Here is a 20212-nt window from a genome sequence, read left to right as displayed (position 1 = left end):
AAAATTATTGATTTTACTTTTATGCCAAAAATCATGTTCCATGAAGATATTTTGTAAATTGCTACTGTAAATATATCAATATTTATTAATATTATATATATATATATATATATATATATATATATATATATATATACACACTACACCACTTGTGTCCAAAGTTTTGACTGGTAGTGTATATTTGGAACAAAATGTAAAAAAACCTTTTAACTAACTTTCAGTACCATTTCAGTTTCAGCAACCATTTCAAATCAATTTTTTTGTGTGCTTTTGGGTTAGTGATTGACTGATAGGGAAGTGTCATGGCACATAATAAACATAACATAAAAAATGTACGCACTAAACAGGTCTTTCAGGAATGAATGGAAATTTACAATACGCATCATGGCATGGCAACTCAAGGGTAGCTAACGAGACATAGACAGGTGAGGGAGATTAACTAAAAATGACGTAATAAGGGCAGGAACAGGAAAGACCAAATAAGGGCATATGAGGGAAAAAAACAAAACAAACAGTCCACAGGGATGTGACAAGGCTATTGTTTTCTTTTTAGTTTTCAGGCTACTGTTTACTGTTCATCCTCCGTCATTCTAGAGTGTATGTCTACTCAGGTTTAGGGTGGAGTGCTCTATGTATTCCTTTATGCTCACAAAGCTTCTTCCTATAGCTGTGTGTCCTTTATAAGAAAATACACACTCACAGACACAAACAGATATGCAATTTAAAAACACGCCATGTAATCATTTTATTGTTCATTATTGTAAAACCTGCTAGATTTAACTGAACAATACTTATCCTCCATAAACAGACCGAGGAGAGTGATGAAGGGGATGATGACGACGATGATAAAGATGATGTAGGATCTGAAGTCTGTTTCCAAGGACAGGCGCCTTGCAGTCAATGAGTTAATAGCAGGCTGGATCCACAAACTGTGCCTTGGGTGATTCTTGCCACAGTGTGAGAAAGTTTCACCCCAAGTCACCAAACCACCTCCCGCACATTCATCTCATAAATATTTTATGAGATTGATGGATCTTGCAATATTCTTGCTCAGTGGTGTTCCTATTGTTCAGTAGCATTTTCACTGTTCAGTGGCAACGTCATTATTTTCCTTCAGAATGGCTCTGCATGGCAGTATCTGTCTGTTGAACTACAAAGAAACCCAGCAGTGACATAATGCCATTAAACATTGATATTTAATTAAATTTTGGTTGCGACATTGGGTGACCAAAATTCAATGTAAATTCAATACTGATGTCAGCTGATGTTTATATTTTGTTGTTTTTAAGGTTTTGTTGTTTAAATTTTTTGATTTTCATTCTCAACCAAAATGCAACATCTGCCTGACCTGGGCCTGACGTGGTGGTCCAACATCAGCCTGATGTTATACTGATGTCAGATGCCTGCTGGGAATGTTGGCAAGAAGAATGATATATACATGGAGATAGGATGATCTGTTGGTTGGATTTTGCAATCCAGTTGCACTCATGACTCCATTTTTTTAGCATGCCTGACTGTTTCTGCTAGCAGTCATGCATTCTTTGAAATACAAACAAAGATGGGCATTTTTATATATGCAAAATACATTAGTGTCAATGTGTTTTGTACACACATATATATAAAGGGAGGTGAATGCCTCTTTGTAGCTATAGGTGTATTTGTTGTGATGTGACAGGAAGATGCACTCTTAAAAATAAAGGACCTTTACTGACAGGTTCTCTACAGTTCCACATAGAAGCATTAACATTCATCAAAGCTTTACAAAAGTTTCATAGAATAAGGTTCTTTAGATTAGTAAACCTCACACTTATTGCTATTTAACTATGAAGGGCCAAAAAATAAACTTGATCAAAAACTATGCTGCATTATATTCAACTATATCATAACAAAATCTAAAAAAAATATATATATATATCTTTATAAAAAAATTTACTTACCATTTTAATGCATGAATAAAAGAAAAAATGTAAAAATAAATAAATAATTCATTATAAATAAAAAGCATGCTTCAATAGTATGTCATCCCCACCCTTCTTATATGGCATGGTGGGCCAAAAGGTCACCACAAACAAACTTTGGCTTGGGAGCCTTAGTTTGAGCCTCTCTGTTGCTGCAAAATCCCTTTTTGGAACCTTTATTTTTAAGAGTGCCGGGTTCACAGGCAAAGCTACTCGCCTTGTAACTTGTGCTAATCCACTGGTTCATATCTTTTTGACATTACACAGTATAACCCACTGCTGTAACTTTTATATAGCTTAATACAACTTAACTTAATACAAGTTATTACAGTGCTGTTTAACAAAAGTTACTGTATAAAAGTAACTTATAGATAGCCTTCTATTATACCATATAACAACTTGGTTATGTAGCAAATGGGAACATTAGCTGGTGATCTGTTCAGATATAATTTGTACAAATGTTTTCGTAATATTTTGTATATGAATGTTTCACTGTCTAATGAGCTACAATTAGAATTCCCTCTTAAAAATAAATTATATATGTATGTAGATATCTTTTTGTGAGTGTGTGAGAGAAAGAGTATGTTTTTTTTAATAAGTCCAATCTTTAGTTTAACATTTGACAAAGTTTTTGTCATGTTGTTTGGCTCCGTTTTTAAGATTTTGATGTAAATTGTAGCATTATTTATATATTATTGTAGTATGTTATAAAAGTAATTAACACACACACACACACACACACACACACACACACACATATATATATATATATATATATATATATATATATATATATATATATATATATATATATATATATACATACATACAGTATATATATAGGTTTTATTTTAATTTTAGTTTAGGTTTTAGTAATTTTATGTGCTTTTACCATTTTTATAAAATTTTTTCTATAGCTTCAGTTTAAGAAGTTTTAGTTTAAGTTAACAGTAACAGTAACAACACTGACGAATTTCTTTAATTTAATGATAATTACTGTAAATACATAACATTTCTATAGATGAATTAAATTCATTCTATAAATTAAGTTTTCATACTGAGAAATTAAAAGTACTACAAATTATACAGTACTTTTTTTTTTTTTAATTAATTAAAATGCACATAAAAAAACATCTTTCTAGCTGTTTTGTATAGGCATATTGTATGCACAAAATGCCGGACCAAGAACATGTTATATAAATAGGCTTAATATGAATCGTGAACATCTATCCACTTATGTGTTTATGACACTAATAAGGATTAGAAGCCAATCACTGAGTCAGCTTTGAAGCATGAACATGTGTCTGTATGCAGCATAGCCATTTTAGATTGTCTCTACGGGTTTGTCATGCTATCTATGAGTAAACATCTCACATTTAAAACTTTCTTTGGATGGAGCCATATAGGTAAGTCAAATTTTTTTTCTGGGAGAATTATCAATTAAGAAAAGCACAGAGCCGTAAATAAATTGCCAGGCTTAAAATGTAGGTCAGCTAACATGGCGGCGACACAGTGATTAATTATTGTATGTTCACTTGACTGCCCTAATATTATTTGATTCACTACTTGTTAAAATGTAGTTGACTGTTCTGTCATTGTTTTCCGTCTCTTTGCCATATTTTTGTTTATAGTATTTCTCAGCTGATTTCCCAATGCACAGCACATCCACAAAGCGGCCTGCTAAATGTTAAGCCATTAGTGCATATAGAACCAGTCATTTGCTGTTAGTTTCTCTCCTTCCCTTTCCTGTCCTTCATGACGCCGCAGGTTCCAGTGCCCAGACCATCATATTCTCAGGCCAGGGAGAGTCTGGTGAAGGCCATTCCTTCTAAGATCATCTGTCTTTTTGCCTGTGGGGGGAGAGACTGCCGTTATGAGGGTCCGGCGTGCTGGAGCACGAGCCAACAGGCCATTAAAGGTGTCTTCTCCAGCTGGTGAGGCCTACAGTGTTTCTATTGTCTGAATGATTTAGGCTACATCCACATTAATGGATTAGTTCACTTTCAGAAAAAACATTTCCTGATAATTTACTCACTCCCATGTCATCCAAGATGTTCATGTCTTTCTTTCTTCAGTCGAAAAGTAATTAGGTTTTTGAGGAAAACATTCCAGGATTTTTCTTGAGTGGTGGTCAGCAGGTTGAAAGTCCAAACTGCATGTTTCAATGCAGCTTTAAAGGGCTCTACAAAAACCTAACCAAGGAATAAGGGTCTTATCTAGCGAAACGATTGGTCATTTTCAAAAAAAAAAAAAATGGAATTAAAATGTATATACTTTTAAACAACAAATGCACCAGCTCAGCGATGCACAATGTAATCACATTGGAAAGGTCATGCATGGTTAGTTCTTCGTCTGTGTAATTCAGTTTAAAAACTCCTCCAACTTCAAAATCCTCCAACATCGTTGTTTTCCCTTTTTATTGTAAAGGGCGTTTGACTTTCTTTGCATGTTTGCTTTGTAAACATTGGGTTGGGACTACCTATGGTAATTACATGCATGATTACATAATGTGTGAGGTTGAGCTAGAAAAAGATGAGCATTTGTGGTTAAAGTATATACATTTTCATTTTTTAAAGAAAATGGTAGATTGTTTCAATAGATAATAGATAAGGCTATTATTTTCATTAAAACTGGACTTTTAACTCCTTGGGCACCATTGAAGAGCAGCGTTTTTATTTCAAAACATACTCCTTCTTAAAGTTGCTTGTCCACAGTAAAGTGTCTCTAAACATTTTAATCACCTTGCTGCACATGTTTAAAATTTTATAAATGCTCAAGTTTATACAGAGATACCAGACATACAATAATAAAGTTCTCATGCTTTCCTTCTGGCATGATCATTTTATTGAGTAAATATCCCTGGTCGCACTCAAAATCGCAATTCCATATCAGGTTAGATGGCACATTTAATTTAACATGGATGAAAACAAGGCTGTGAAGGATAGACTTAGCAGTCTTTACAATAGAGTGTTTTAATGCCGTGAATACTGGTGGTACAGAACGTAAACAATACCACTGAACCGAGTGAAACTTGCATATTTTGCTAAATATTGTAGCTGAAAATTGTCAATTATTGTCATGTTTTGGGCTGTACTAATCGGTCGGACAGGGAAAAACATTTGGAATACTATAGACTGCCAAATGTTTTAACAAATCAAGGAGAAGAGTGCAAAAAACTGTCTGAGGAACAAAAGGCGTTTGTTTGGCCAAGCTGAACCAGAATTTCCAGGGCAAAAATCTTGACAACATTTGTGTTTGTTGCTATTATTTCAGGTCAGGCAGGTGAAATATTAGGCTAATATCTTAATCCTTAATATCTTAATACTGCATATCTTTATCACCTGTACACTTTAGTTTGTTGAAATATTCCGCCATTTCCTGCTTACTTAGTCATTCTCTATGAATTAGCAGCTATGTTTAGACATCATAAATTAGCAGAACACCGTATTCAGTAGTAATTTAACCATGCAATCAATGCTGTTGTTTACATCTGGGTATCTCTAATGTGGATTCACATCCAGGTAACCGACCAAACTGTTTAAAACCGCTTAAAACCCCCCCCCCCCATAAATAATTTGGTTAGCTAAACAATTGCTACACAACAGTACCGAACTGAGTATCCACTGAACGCTATACTTTATTGGCTCACAGCCTCGTTTTCATTCCTGACAAAAACTGAATCCTGCTATCCTATTTATGATCTAGCAATTGCGAGTTAACATTCTGTCGTTGCAGGAATGTAGTTTAAGATTGTACAAAGCAACATATATTTTAAGCAGCATTATTATTAAGTGAATAGCGGGTAAAACAATGCCATTTAACCAGATTTGTCAGTACAATATGCGTCACGTGACTATAAACATGCGTCAACAGTCCACACTGCAACGCAGCGTTTTCAACTTTACAAACTTGGGAGAATAAGGAGCCAGGAATAGCTCAGATTTTGCTTAACAAAAATGCTGTTTCCGTGTGGACGAAAGGTCACAACTGAGAGAAAAAGACGCATTTGCAAATTTATCCAGATTAATGCAACGTTTAGTGTTATCAGATACACTGACTCCAAACAAATAGGAATGTTTATTTATAAGAGAACCACGAACATCAAACCTGTCCGATTTGAACTGAATGTGTGAAAGAGAAATTGTTCCTTTAAAACGAATTTTTAATATAATGTTATATGTATGTATGTGTGTATATATATATATGTGTGTTTTCCTGTCTTACAAAAATAGCCATGTAAATATTTACAGTATTTATCTCTTTCTATTTAGGGTGACCGATGACATTGTTGCAATGGCACGACCTTCTACATATCTCATCAAGAAATACTGCATTATAGAGCAGTTCAAACAGTGAGTGTTATTTAATACAGTCTTAAAAAAGATGTTTAATACTTACACTCTGCAGGGGGCTATGTTTCTGGTGGGTAAGTGACTGTGTGTGTTTGTATGCATGCTTGTGTTCTTGCTTTCAGGTTGAAAATTAAATCCATCATTAATATGCAGCTCCCGGGGGAACATGCTCACTGCGGCCCTCCTCTGGACCCTGGCAGTGGGTTCACATATTCACCTCAGGTCTTTATGGACAGTCAAAGTAAGCCAAAATCATGCACTTTCATAAATCAAATGTATAATATAGTGTGAACCTCTTGCAAAATCTATCAAGAACATGCTAAAAGTTTACATACACCTTACAGAATCTGCAAAATGTTAATTATTTTACCAAAACAATTTTATTTTTTATTTAGTACTGACCTGAAGGAGATATTTCACATAAAAGACGTTTACATAAAGTCCACAAGAGAAAATAATAGTCAAAATAATAAAAATTACCCCATTCAAAAGTTTACATACACTTAATTCTTAATACTGTGTTGTTACCTGAATGATCCACAGCCTTTTTTTGTTTAGTGATAGTTGTTCATGAGTCCCTTGTTTGTTCTGAACAGTTAAACTGCGTGCTGTTCATCAGAAAAATCCTTCAGGTCCCACAAATTCTTTGGTTTTTCAGCATTTTTGTGTGTTTGAACCCTTTCCAACAATGATTGTAAGATTTTGAGATCCATCTTTTCACACTTAGGACATCCGAGGGAATCTCTAATGCATCAGAAGGAAAAATTATGCATTAAATTTGAAGATCAGGGTAAATTTAACTTCTTTTCTCTTCTGGGAAACAAGTATATATGTAGCTTCTGAAGGGCAAAACTAAATGAAAAAATATGACATTTTCATTCCGTTCAAAAGTTTTCACCCCTGGTTCAATTTTTCTTTCTGAAGCTTCAGTGAGGGTTTGTACCTTATGTAATAGTTACATATGAGTGTAAAAAAGATGGATCTTAAAACAATCTGATGAACAGCGGGGAGTTTAACTGTTCAGGACAAACAAGGGACTCGTGAATGATGTATGTAAACTTTTGCACAGGGTCATTTTTATAAATTCAACCAATATTTTCTCTTGTGGGCTATATGTATACGTCTGTTATGTGAAATATCTTATTCAGGTCAGTATTAAAAATAACATGCATTTTGTATGATTCCTCTTATTTATTTTTTTTTTTTTTATTGAGCACAATAAAACATAGATAGACAGCAACATGATGACACAGACTGAGACCAGTCACAGATATATACACATATATACGCAAATGAGACACAGAGGGGGAGAAAACTAAACAAAACAAGACAAAACAAAGCAAAAAAAGATTACAAGAAGATGGGAACAAAAATGAGGAAAGGACAAAAAACAAGCTGTAAATGTATGGATGTGGTAGTTTAAATGGGTACAGAGATAAGTTAAATCATTCGATTTCTGTGTTGTTTAGTGAAAAGATTTAACTATAGACATAACTGTACTAAATATTGAACAGGAAGCAATACAATATACAATAGTAGTGATATTATAATACAATGTTAAACAGCAATCGGAGCAGTAGATGTTAACCTCAGTATAATGACACAGATCCAGGATACAGTAACGGCAATGACAGATGATATCCTACTTTTTACATGACTGAGCAGATAACTAAGAGGAGACCTAGTAGAAATATAATAATATAATGAAACCAGTAGTGGACACAGATGTGGAAGCAGTGGGGGCATCGATGATTGTAATAGTAATAGTACACTAGTATGAAATAGACTAATAGAGTTATTGCTAATTATTGCAAATGATGTCTCCCATCCCCTAAGGTCCAGCAGCCTCCCCATCCCCGCCAACGAGCGCATCCAAAACACCCATCGGCACAGACCCTAACAATGTCCCCAATCCACCCTGTCCCTCCACCTTGTTTCTCACCCTGCCAGTGACTAGACCCCACTCCTATGCCAGTGAATGCCATTTTATATAATGGTCCACCACACCATGCACCTCCAGAACAGGCTCCCCCAGTCTGTGCATGACCCGATGGGTGACCACTCATTATTAGTACTGTTTTTATCCACTGAACCCTTTATGTTGCAAACTGGCTGTAGTCCTGGTGTTCATCAGTCAGCTCCCCAACCAAAGACACCACATCCAGCACAGTTTCAATTTTGATTTCGTCAAACTCAGTAAGACGGGGCAATGCTGGCAGGAGCAGCAAATGGAGGGATCAGGTTACTTTAACCAAGATTCCTCTTATTTTGATAAAATAATTATCATTATGCAGATTCTTCAAGGTGTATGTGAACTTTTGACTTCAACTGTGTATATAGCTACTTAATATATATTTGGTTTTATTTGAAATATAAATCTTTTATATCATTATATGTCAATTTTGATCAGTTTAATGCAACCTTGCTGCATAAAAGTATTAATTTCTTTATAGAAAATCGTATGACTTTCGAACAGTATAAATATAAATTACAATATATAACATAATCACAGTGCAAACATATGTACTATTCATATTTACTTTCTACATGCCATGCTATAATATAATAATTCTTTTAATTCTGAGGTATAACATAATATTCCTTATGAGATTCTCCTAATAAATTAACTGATGAATTACTAATTTATGTAAATTCTTGTCTGACAGTTTACTTCTATAATTTTGGGATGTCTGATTTTGGAGTGTCGTCTCTGGAGGGGATGCTAGATGCTGTGAAGGTTTTGGCTTTTGCTGTGCAGGAAGGAAAGGTGGCTGTTCATTGCCATGCTGGATTGGGCAGGACAGGCAAGTTCATGCATTCAGGCAACTCATGCATTATTACTTTAAGTTGATATTCTATTTGAGTAAACTCCTTAATATCAACTCTACTTACAGGTGTTCTTATCGCATGCTATCTGGTCTACACCTGTCGAATCAGCGCTAGCGAAGCTGTCCACTATGTTCGGATCAAAAGGCCTCGCTCAATCCAGACTCGATCACAGATCAACCTGGTGTTTGATTTCGCCCGGCTTTTAGGCTCTCAGCTGGCCCAATACCCATGTTTAAACATGCGCCACGGTTCCTCCTTCAGTCTCCGGCAGTATCTCCTGCGTCAGGCTCTTCTGCTGCACGGGGATGAGGCCCGAACCCTCAAACACACACCCAAGATCCTGCACGTCCTCTGCAGCATGCTGATTACTCTCACCCAGGGGGCTGCCAGTTCTCCAGAGGTCCAGAGAGAGATGGAGAAGAGGCTGAACATTTTTGCTCTGAAGAAGGCAGTGAAGGTGACACTTCTGAAGAGAAACCTGTCTGCTTTGAAGGAAAGGAGAGTCTCGTGCAGAGCGTACTCCTGCAAATCATGGGACGAGCCATTCGGGTTCTTGGAGAGGAAGAGAGACGTCCTTCTAAACAAGCGAAGCTACAGTGAATCAGATCTCAGCAAGATTACTATCATTGAGGTCAGCAAGTCGGTTTTCAGCAAAAGAAACTTCAGAAAATATTAGTAAATAATGAATTGACTAATGTTAACTAATGTTTACCAAATAAATAAAGAGAAATTAATCAGATCAGTCAATTAACGATTGAAATCACCTACATTTACATTAAAAATATATAGTAAAAATGGTACTTTTGTGTTTTCCTCAATGATCTTTTCTTTTATATACACTACCAGTCAAAAGTTTTTGAACAGTAAGGTTTGTAATGTTTTTTTAAAGATGTCTCTTCTGCTCACCAAGCTTGCATTTATTTGATCCAAAGTACAGCAAAATTGTTAAATATTTTTTTACTATTTAAAATTCTATTTGAATATATTTTAAAATGATGCAATTTTCAGCATCGTTACTCCAATTTTCAGTGTCACATGATCCTTCAGAAATCATTCTAATATGCTGATTTGCTGTTCAAGGAACATTTTTCAATCAATATTTAAAATGGCTGAGTAATTTTTTTCGGGATTCTTTGATGAAAAGAAAGATCCAAAGATCAGCGTTTACCTGAAAATAAAAAAAGTGTTGGTAAGATAGACTATACCATTCAAAAGCTTGGAGTCCGTATATTTTTTGGTGGAAAGAAATTATAGAAATTAATACTTTTATTTAGCAAGGATGCTTTAAATTGATCAAAAGTGATGATAAAGACATTTATAATGTTACAAAAGATTTCTATGTCAGATAAATGCAGTTCTTCTCAACTTACTATTCATCAAAGAAACCTGAGAAAATTCTACTAAGCTGTTTTGTTTTCAGCAAATCAGAATATTAGAATGATTTATGAAGGATTCATGTGACTGGAGCAATGATGCCAAAAATTCTGATTTAAAAAATTACAGGAATAAATAACATTTTAAAATATATGCAAATACAAAACAGTTATTTTAAACAGTAAAAATATTTAAAAATTTTACTCTTTGCTGTACTTTGGATAAAATAAATGCAGGCTTGGTGAGCAAAATAGACTTGTTTAAAAAAAAAAAACATTAAAACCGTATGACTGGCATTACAAATCGTATAATGCAATCAAATAATCCCAATTTATGAAACTTAACATAACAATGACTTATGAAATCCATTTTTTTCTCCCAGGATTTTATGTTCTCATGCTACTCTCCTCAATCCAGTGGACACCATAAAATAAGCAATGGAGAAACCGGTTTATCAAAAGATCAGAGAATCCCTACAGAATCCCAAAAGTGTCCTCAAACCCTGATGACAGACCAGTGCAATAGGACGACAGAGAAATACACCCCAGATCCACCATCACATAACGAGACTGCAAACAAGAAGACAAAATGCACAACCAAGAAACCTCAAGCTTACCTAAAGTTCAGCTCAAACATTGAGGTCAGTGTGAGACCAAATAAAATATCCACCACTTTTTTCTTCAACGTGGAAGTAAGCTTATGGGCGAGACTTCCAGTTCATTAGCCGCTATAAGGAAATAACCAGAAGAATAACAACGTGCAGTAAACTGTAAAACTGTTTGCACTACAAACCAGTGTGTTCGTAATTGACATAATACATTGAAATAATATAGTAAGACACACCAATTTGCAATATTAAGCAGCAAAACCTGAAGCCTGACCCATAAAATTTACAATTGTTTAGATCACTGCCTGAATGGTTTTGAGAACTTTTAGTTTTGTATTACCTTTAATTAGTGCAAATGTTGTGAATGTTTTACATAAAGCTAAGGCTGGAGTATCGGACATCAGATCAATCATCATCATTATCAAGAGCCGTCGCTAAAGCAATGGCTCAACATCGCCCTCCACTGGACACAGTGCTGAAAAAAGCAGCGGATTTGCAGGTAAAGCATGTTTGACTTTAGCCTGGCAAGCCAGACCCACATAAATGTAGGGTCTGGGCACTCTCCATAGACAGGGCTCAACCGTAGGGGTGGGGTAAACGGTTGTCTTTCAAACTCCTCTCCACGCAATAGGATAGCGCTACAACCAATCAGAGACTTAGTCGGTCAGGTGACGTAGTCAGAGCGACGAAGATTTTTAACAAAAATCAGTGCACTGTGCACTCTGTCAGCTAAATAATAGACATAGATGGGCACTAAACCTTTAAAAGAAAACAAAAACATGCACAGACAAATCCAAATTACACCCTGCGGCTCGTGACGATACATTGATGTCCTAAGACACGAAACGATCGGTTTTTGCAAGAAAATGAACAGTATTTATATCATTTTCTTTTTACCTTTGATACAAACCCACGTCCATCTGTCATGAGCACAAGTTTAGCATATCTATGATTCGACTCGTCACATGTGAACGCGCTTTGATGTAGTATACGCAAACACCGAAAGGGGAAATATGTAAAAAAAAAAAAAGTCCAGGATGAGTTTGCGCAAGTAAACGTAATCTTTTTCAGCTTTAAATGGGTTTGAACAACCAGGACAAGCGCAAGTAAATACCATTTTGAATAGCCGCTATATCCACAATCTCTTGTGCTGTGTAAACAATGAGTGTAGTATACACGCCACAGATCGCTTCCGGTGTTTGCGTATTCTACACCACAGCGCGTTCAGATGTAACGAGCTCCTGCTCAGGACACATGGACGTGGCTGTGTATCAAAAGTAAAAAAATATATAAATACTGTTCATTTTTCCACGCTTAATTCACGGAACCAGGAATTCATGTCTGACTGAACTTATGGTCGCAGGTCAGTCGTCATCATGTTAAGCCCGCCCACCGACTCGTGATTGGCCCGGTACATTTTGGATTTTTCGGAAATTTAAGTGAATTGAGAGTAACTAGACTGACCTTAGAAGCAAATGTAATTTGCTGCCGCTAGGGGCGCGTCTAGATTCTAGGCTAGTTTGACTTGGTTTCGACAAGTAGACTATGTTCCTAGAGCCACACCCATGTTAGTTTCAGGATAACAAAAAGGTTTGGCCCAGTAACATCTCATGTTCACCACACAAAGCATAAATATGACTCCATGTACATATTCTTATTGGCTTTTACGTTTTATGAAATTTATTTGGCAGTCTCCTTACATGTATAGATTATTCAGTCTGTTTTATCCTGGGTTCAGCCTCAAAAGAAAAAGAAAACTACAGTCAGTGAATACTGTGTTAAATGTAAGAGATTTTACCCCGTTTTAATTCTCTTCAGGATGAGCTCAACTTGAGCGAATATGGCTGGGCTACACTTGTCATGGAAACAGATCCAGATGTTCTGAGCACACTGTTATGGATCTGGCTGGACAAACTAAAGGTCAGAGGTCACCGCATGGTAGTTATGACACAAAATAATGCCAGTAAGACTTTCTGGAAAAAATTAACAGGACTAATGCTGATCAATTTGCTAATAAATGGTTTTTTTTTTTAATGAAGAGTTTTTCCTCATTATTTCATAAGCAATGTTTTAGCTGTTGTGCTCTATCAAAACAGGACCCTGTTCTCAATAAAGATGACATAGAGAGGCTGACCTTAACCTGGCCTGTACAAAACCCCCTTAATTCACTGCAAAAGGTAAAAATCTGAACTTTGGTTTGATGTTGAACTGTCATTGTCTTGTGTACATTTTTTTGAATACATTTAAGCTTAAAAACACACTTCTGTTACACTTCAGTATGTGCGTAATACAAATAGCAATCAACAGACTGAATTAACCATTTAATGTTCAACAATGTACAACTTCACGTGGTTATAATTCTGTTGTTTTAGTATCAGCGGCACACCATCTGTTGTTTGCTGGACTGTGTGGGTCATGTGGCGGTTCGATGTCCTCAGTTTGAACATGCTATACTTCAGAGACTAATTCGAGCTTTAACAAGAGTAAGTTTGTGTAGATTTTTCTTATCCCTAAATAAACAGAGAGTAAAAAAGAAGTATTTTAAATTCACCTTTGCATGATTTTATGTTATAACAGCGCCCTCCAGAGGAAATAGAGAGAAACAACATCTTGTTACGGGTCCTCAGAGCTACAATGAGAGAGCAGTACCTACACAACAACTACCTAAATACTACAACACCATCAAAGTGCTAGAAACAGTGATTAGACTAATGAAACGAATAAAGATATCTATATAATAAACCCTTGTTTGAATAATTAAATTGTTAATCAAGTTTTTTAATGTGTACAGTCCTGTCCCGAACACTTTATCACGGATAAAAACGTTTGAATGTTTTTAGTAAACAAAATATCAAACCAAGTGTCATCTGAAAAATTAACTGTTATAGCCATTTTTGTTTTGTTTTAAAAGGTGTATTGAAGTATCAATTAAAACATTTTTGTGAAATGCTTAGCTTTATTTAGTTGTCATTTATTTATTTATTAATTTTTAAATTATTTATTTATTAAGTTTGTTTGAAATTGTCATATCACATAAAATATAGTCCAGAAAATATTTTCAAATTTATCATTGGTTTTCCATACTACTTCCTTGACAATATTTTATATAACCAAGACAAAGTACAAATAAATATATATATATAAATATATCCACCTAATTTTTTCCTTAAGAACGTTCACAGTCATTTGTAAATTTTTATTTGTCTGGCTTCCGTCTCATCCGCATCCATTTTTAGCTGTACAAAACAGTTTGTTTTTCTGCTTGATATTGCATATTAGTGTGTCTTACCGTATTATTTTAATGCATTATCTGGTTTGTATAAACAGTTTTATCATTTACTACACGTTGTTATTCTTCTCGTTATTTCCCTATAGCGGCTTGAACCGGAAGTCTCGCCCATAGGCTTGCTTAATAAGGTGGATGTAAATTATAATATATATAAATAAAATATATTAACATAAATAAGAAAGACCAATGTGGTCAAAATTGATTAAGTACAGTTGAGGTCAGACGTATACATAAACCTTGCAGAATCTGCAAAATGTTAATTATTTCACCAAAATAAGAGGGATCATACAAAATGCGTGCTATTTTTTACTGACCTGAATAAGATATTTAACATACAAGATGTTTACATGTCCACAAGTGAAAATAATAGTTGAATTTATAAAAATGACCCTGTTCAAAAGTTTACATATGCTTGATTCTTCATACTGTGTTGTTACTGTACCTGAATGATCCACAGCTGTGTTTTTTGTTTCTTTGTTTAGTGATAGTTGTTCATGAGTCTCTTCAGAAAAATCCTTCAGTTCCCACAAATTCTTTGGTTTTTCATCATTTTTGAGGACTCATATGCTACTATTACAGAAGGTTCAAACGCTCACTGATGCTTCAGAAGGAAAAACGATGCATTTAGAGCTAGAATTTATAGATCAGAGTAAGTTAAACTTATTTTGTTTTCTGGGAAACAGGTATCTTCTGTAGCTTTTGAAGGGCAGTACTAAATGAAAAAAAAAAAAAGAAGATATTTAGACAAAATCAGAAAAATGTACGCATCTTCATTCTGTTCAAAAGTTTATTAAGAGTATGTAAACTTTTGAAAGTGGTCATTTTTATAAATTCAACTATTATTTTCTCTTGTGGACAATATGTAAACGTCTTTTATGTTAAATATATTATGTCAACTTTTGACCTCAACTGTATATTACCATCCCTAATGTATTTTCTCTCTCCTTTCTAAACTAACATATTTAGATTTTTTTTCTTTACAGTCTTTTAAATACATTTTTATTTACTAAATACATTTTATTTACTTAAGATAATTTATCCAGTTAACACTTCTATGTCCAAATATTGTTTGTCGTCACTGCTAACAAAGTTTTTAGTGTATATGAATTATTTTGAAATACTGACTAAATTGTTTCAGATATGTAGTGCAATTTAAGCGATAATCAGAGGAACCTACTAAAGTATCTGTGTATTTAATTAACATTTGAAATATCTCTAAGGACAGCACTTGTTGAATTTGGTTATACCTTAATTGGTTTAATAATTAATAGTCCTCTCTGCACGGATCAGGCTGGATTCGCCTGTAGTCACTGGAATGTCACTCAAAAGTGACATCAAAGTCTCACCATGGCGACGGCGTCATAGAGATTCAAAAGAAACAATTATAAACAATCAAAAACAGTCGCAGCAGCTGAGAGCTTAAATAAAGCTCTTCGCGAGCTACATTTAACTTTATTTTAGTTTTAATATAGTTTTCTGCAGGTATTGTACGTCAGCATCGCAATTTTATCGTTCTAAGTTAAGTGTAACTTTTCGTCGTTTAATAAAAATCATTATCAACAATCTAAGCGTTTATAGTAACGTTAGTTTATATTAGCGTGGTTTGCTAGTAACGTTATTTGTTTCAAAATTCACCTGGGGATCGAAAAGTCCATTAAATTCACTCACTTTTTAATATCTTGAACGTAAGGTAAGTTGCTGTTTCATTCGTTTGCTGTTTACTTTTCTGCGACCGGTTTTCTATATTGTATCACGCAACGCAACGGTTAACGTTACCAGTTAAGGAGCTGTATTATAATTTGATTTAAAATGAATTAAAATAAAATTAGAATAATTGCAGATTACGTGTTTTGCAGCTGTCTACACTAACAAAAAAGTATCATGTTAATGTTTTAGTACCTGTCATCACTTCCATAAAACTGCCATATTATAAAGGTTACCCTTATTTGTAAGGGTAGTAAAGTTAAATGCTACTTTAAAAAGCTAATATTCATGTGTTATTATTTTAAAGGGATAGTTAAAGCAAAATTAAAATTCTGTCATTAAATACTCACCTTCATGTCGTTCCAAACCAGTAAGTCTTTCAACACAAATTAAGATATTTTTGATGAAATTCCAGAGCTTTCTGATCCTGCATAGCGAGCAATGCAGCTACTACATTCTAGGCCCAGGAAAATTGTCATTGTTGAAATAGTTCATGTGACATTAGTGGTTCAACTGTAATTGTATGAAGCTATGAGAATACTTTTTGTGTGCAAAGGGAACAAAAATGACTTTAAAATTGAAATTTAAAATTGATTTTTTATAAAAATAATTTTTTGTTTTTTTATGCACAAAAAAGTATTCTCGTAGCTTCATACAATTACAGTTGAACCACTTATTTCATATGGACTATTTTTACCAATGTCTTTACTAAGTTACCTTTCTGGGCCTTGAACGTGTCAGTTGTGTTGCTGTCTATGCAGGGTCAGAAAGCTCTCAGATTTAATCAAAAATATCTTATTATTTAATTTGTGTTCTGAACATGGGTTTGTAACAACAAAAGGGTGAGTAATTAATGACAACATGTTCAGTTTTGGGTTCATTATTCTTATTATTATTTAATAAGCAGTATTAGTAATTCTGTAAAAACATGTTTTGTTTTTTTTCAACAGATATAATGTCACCCATGGAAGTATGGGTAGGTCCTTGGAAGCCCCACAGGCCAAGGGGTCCCATCGCTGCAATGTATAACAGTCCAGGGCCAACATATGCTCTGCCAGGGGCAACTGGTATGCACACACACTTTATAGGCTTCCAATGATTTTAATATCACGTTAATGATATATAGCCTAGCCTTACTAGACCCTTAAATTAAGAGCTAATGGGGTAAAAGGTGGGAATGATTTGGAGGACCCTTAAAGGAGTTCACTTCCAGAACAAAAATTTACATATAATGTACTCACCCCCTTGTCATCCAAGATGTTCATGTCTTAAAGTCGTAAAGAAATTATGTTTTTTTTAGGAAAATATTTCAGGATTTCCAAAACTTCCAAAATGTTCTTTAAATGCAGCTTCAAAGGGCTCTAAATGACCCCAGCCGAGAAAGCAGGGTCTTATCTAGTGAATTAAAAATTACAACTTATATACTTTTTTAACCTCAAATACTCGTCTTGCCTAGCTCTGCATTAACTCTGTGTATTCCGGTTTATAGAGTAGGTCAAAAAACTCAAAATAGTCCTAGATTGCTGTTTTACCTTTTTTTGTAAAGAGTGTCTGACCTTCTTTTCATGTAGAACCTGAACCAGAATACACAGAGTTGACACAGAGCTAGACAAGACGAGTATTTGAGGCTAAAAAAGTATATAAATTGTAATTTTTTCTAGATTAGACCCTTCCTCCTCAGCTGTGATCATTTGGAGCCCCTTGAAGCAGCTGCTTTTAAACTGCATTTTGCAAGTTCAAACTCAGGGGCACCATAGAAGTCCATTATATCGAGAGAAATCCTAAAATGTTTTTCTCAACAAAAAAACAACAACAAAAAAAAATTATTTACGATTAAAGAAGGAAAGGCATGAACATCTTGGATGACAAGGGGGTGAGTACATAATCTTTAAATTTTTGTTCTGGAAGTGAACTTCTCCATTAATAATTTCAATATGCTATTTTAAAAATGATAAACTATTGCCCTGCCATAAATACCCATGATTTGGAGGAATTTCTACACAGGAATGAACAACCATGACCCAAGGATGCAGAAAGGCCCAGCGTTTAGCTTTGGCACACGTCATCATGACTTCCGGGCCAACTCCTCCCCTGGTCCCGGACACCTCATTCCCTCCAACATCACGAGGGTGGGTCGGGATGGAACCCCTGCGTACTCTGTTTATGGCCGACCCAAGGATATTCAGCTCTTCAAGACCCCTGGCCCAGGTTTTTACACATCTTAAAAACACGATTTGTAGCTGTGTGAAAATGTAGAGCATGGCACAACAGAGTAAAGTTAATCCTGCTTTTGATTTCTTCTTTCAGGCAGTTACTCACCGGAAAATGCAACAAAGACCATCTTTTACTCAGCTCCTGCATTCTCTCTGTCTGCGAGGACTAAGCTGTTTCGTAATGATCAATCCCCAGGTAAAGTCTTACAGCAACACTACTGGAACAGGTCCATTTCCTGTGACTTTCATGAATCATCTTGTCTCCAGGTCCAGCTGCATACACGCTTCCCCCAGTATTAGGGTCAAGGGTTGTAAATAAAGCATCCGCCCCAAATGTTTCTTTCAGTGGTCGTAACGCATTCGGCAGCTTCCATGAAGATCTACGGAAGGTGCAGACACACCATTTTACAATATCTATCTCTTTGTATGTTCTTTGCAAAGATAATTAACATAAATTTTCTCAGACTCCAGGGCCTGGGACCTACCAAGTGGTGGATTCAGGTGTGTACAAACACAAAGCCCCAGAGTACAGCATGACTGGACGCAACTTCACACCTGGAGACACTACGAAGAAACCAGGACCTGGAGCCCACCATCCAGAAAGGGTCTGTACCATGCTAACCTATACACTATACACTGTATTATTGTACACTATGTCATTTAAACGTTTAAAGTCAGTATAATTGTTTTTTTGGGGAAAGAAATTATAGCAAGGGTGCTTTAAATTAATCAAAAGTGATGATAAAGACATTTAATGTTACAAAAGATTTCTATTTCAGATAAATGCTGTTCTAACTTTCTATTCATCAAATAAGCATGAAAAAAATTCTACTACTTATGTTTTCAACAGAATAATTAAGCAGAAAATCAGAATATTAGCATGATTTCTGAAGGATCATGTGACTGGAGTAATGATGCTAAAAATCACAGGAATAAATTACATTTAAAAATAAATTCAGATAGAAATCAGTTATTTTAAAGAGTACAAATATTTAAAAGTTTTTGCTGTAATTTAGATCAAATAAATACAGGCTTGGTGAGCAGAAGAGACTGTAAAAATGTTACTGTTCAAAGACTTTTGACTTGTAGTGTATATATAAAATGTAGTGTTATCACTCAAATGTTTTATAGAAATTAATATGTTCATTCCGCAAGGATGAATTAAATTGAAAAAAGTGACAATGAAGACATTTATGATGACATTTATGATGTTACAAATGACTTATATTTCCAATACATCACTGTTTGCACAAACATATTCAGTAGCACAACTGTTTTTAAGATTGATAGAAATAAGAAATGTTTGTTGAGCATCAAATCAACACTGAAGGCTCATGTGACATTAAAGACTTTTTAAAATTGTAATAATATATTACTTTTTTTTTCTGTTAAATAAATGCAGGCTTAGAGAGCATAATGGACATAAAAAAGCCTTACCAACCCCAAACATTTGAACTGTACTAGTTAGCTTTGTGATGCAGCACTAAAACTACTATTAAAATAACAAGAATTAGTACCTATACTAAAATGATTCCCTTTGTTTCTCTCCACAGGTTTCTTTCACTGCAAACAAAGCTCCCAGCTATTCCTTTGGGATTCGTCACTCTGAGTACACCGCTCCCGTTATTGTGGATGGGGCTGATTAAACAGGTTATTTCTGTTCTAATAAATTCAGTCAAACAAGCTACAATCTGTCATATCAGATCTTAATATTGCTAAAACATACAACTTGAAATAACGGTGTTTCAGTAAAAAAGGCTCCAAGATGCAATTATTGTGCTGTTGCCACAATATGAAACCTTATCAAAAGTGGATCAAGTGAATCAAGTCTACCCTGTCAATTCCGAGTCCAATTCAAGTCCAAATCCTTATAAAGACATGGTCCA

The 20212-nt window shown here is 34.8% G+C and overlaps 2 protein-coding genes across 2 annotated transcripts; both read left to right on the top strand.

The window, feature by feature from the left end:
• The first annotated feature begins 3232 nt into the window (after positions 1–3232).
• LOC141345970 (protein tyrosine phosphatase domain-containing protein 1) lies at positions 3233–14073 on the top strand. Its single transcript, XM_073850887.1, has 12 exons — positions 3233–3364; positions 3590–3892; positions 6230–6310; positions 6433–6551; positions 8977–9114; positions 9205–9770; positions 10896–11153; positions 11500–11619; positions 12939–13040; positions 13217–13297; positions 13493–13603; positions 13698–14073. Exons 2-12 carry the CDS (start codon positions 3714–3716, stop codon positions 13812–13814), a joined length of 1872 nt encoding a protein of 623 aa, XP_073706988.1. The 5' UTR covers positions 3233–3364; positions 3590–3713; the 3' UTR covers positions 13815–14073.
• A 2816-nt stretch (positions 14074–16889) lies between these two features.
• Positions 16890–20016, top strand: cimap1b (ciliary microtubule associated protein 1B). The gene is made up of 6 exons (XM_073851000.1): positions 16890–17180; positions 18118–18321; positions 18421–18522; positions 18594–18715; positions 18791–18931; positions 19880–20016. The coding sequence occupies exons 1-6, from the start codon at positions 17042–17044 to the stop codon at positions 19970–19972; spliced, it is 801 nt and encodes a 266-aa protein (XP_073707101.1). The 5' UTR covers positions 16890–17041; the 3' UTR covers positions 19973–20016.
• The last annotated feature ends 196 nt before the right edge of the window (positions 20017–20212 follow it).

The sequence above is a fragment of the Garra rufa genome, chromosome 11 (assembly GCF_049309525.1).
Source record: "Garra rufa chromosome 11, GarRuf1.0, whole genome shotgun sequence".
Classification (NCBI taxonomy): domain Eukaryota; kingdom Metazoa; phylum Chordata; class Actinopteri; order Cypriniformes; family Cyprinidae; genus Garra; species Garra rufa.
Note: the sequence above shows the minus strand (reverse complement) of the source record. Positions and strands in the feature narration are given on the sequence as shown.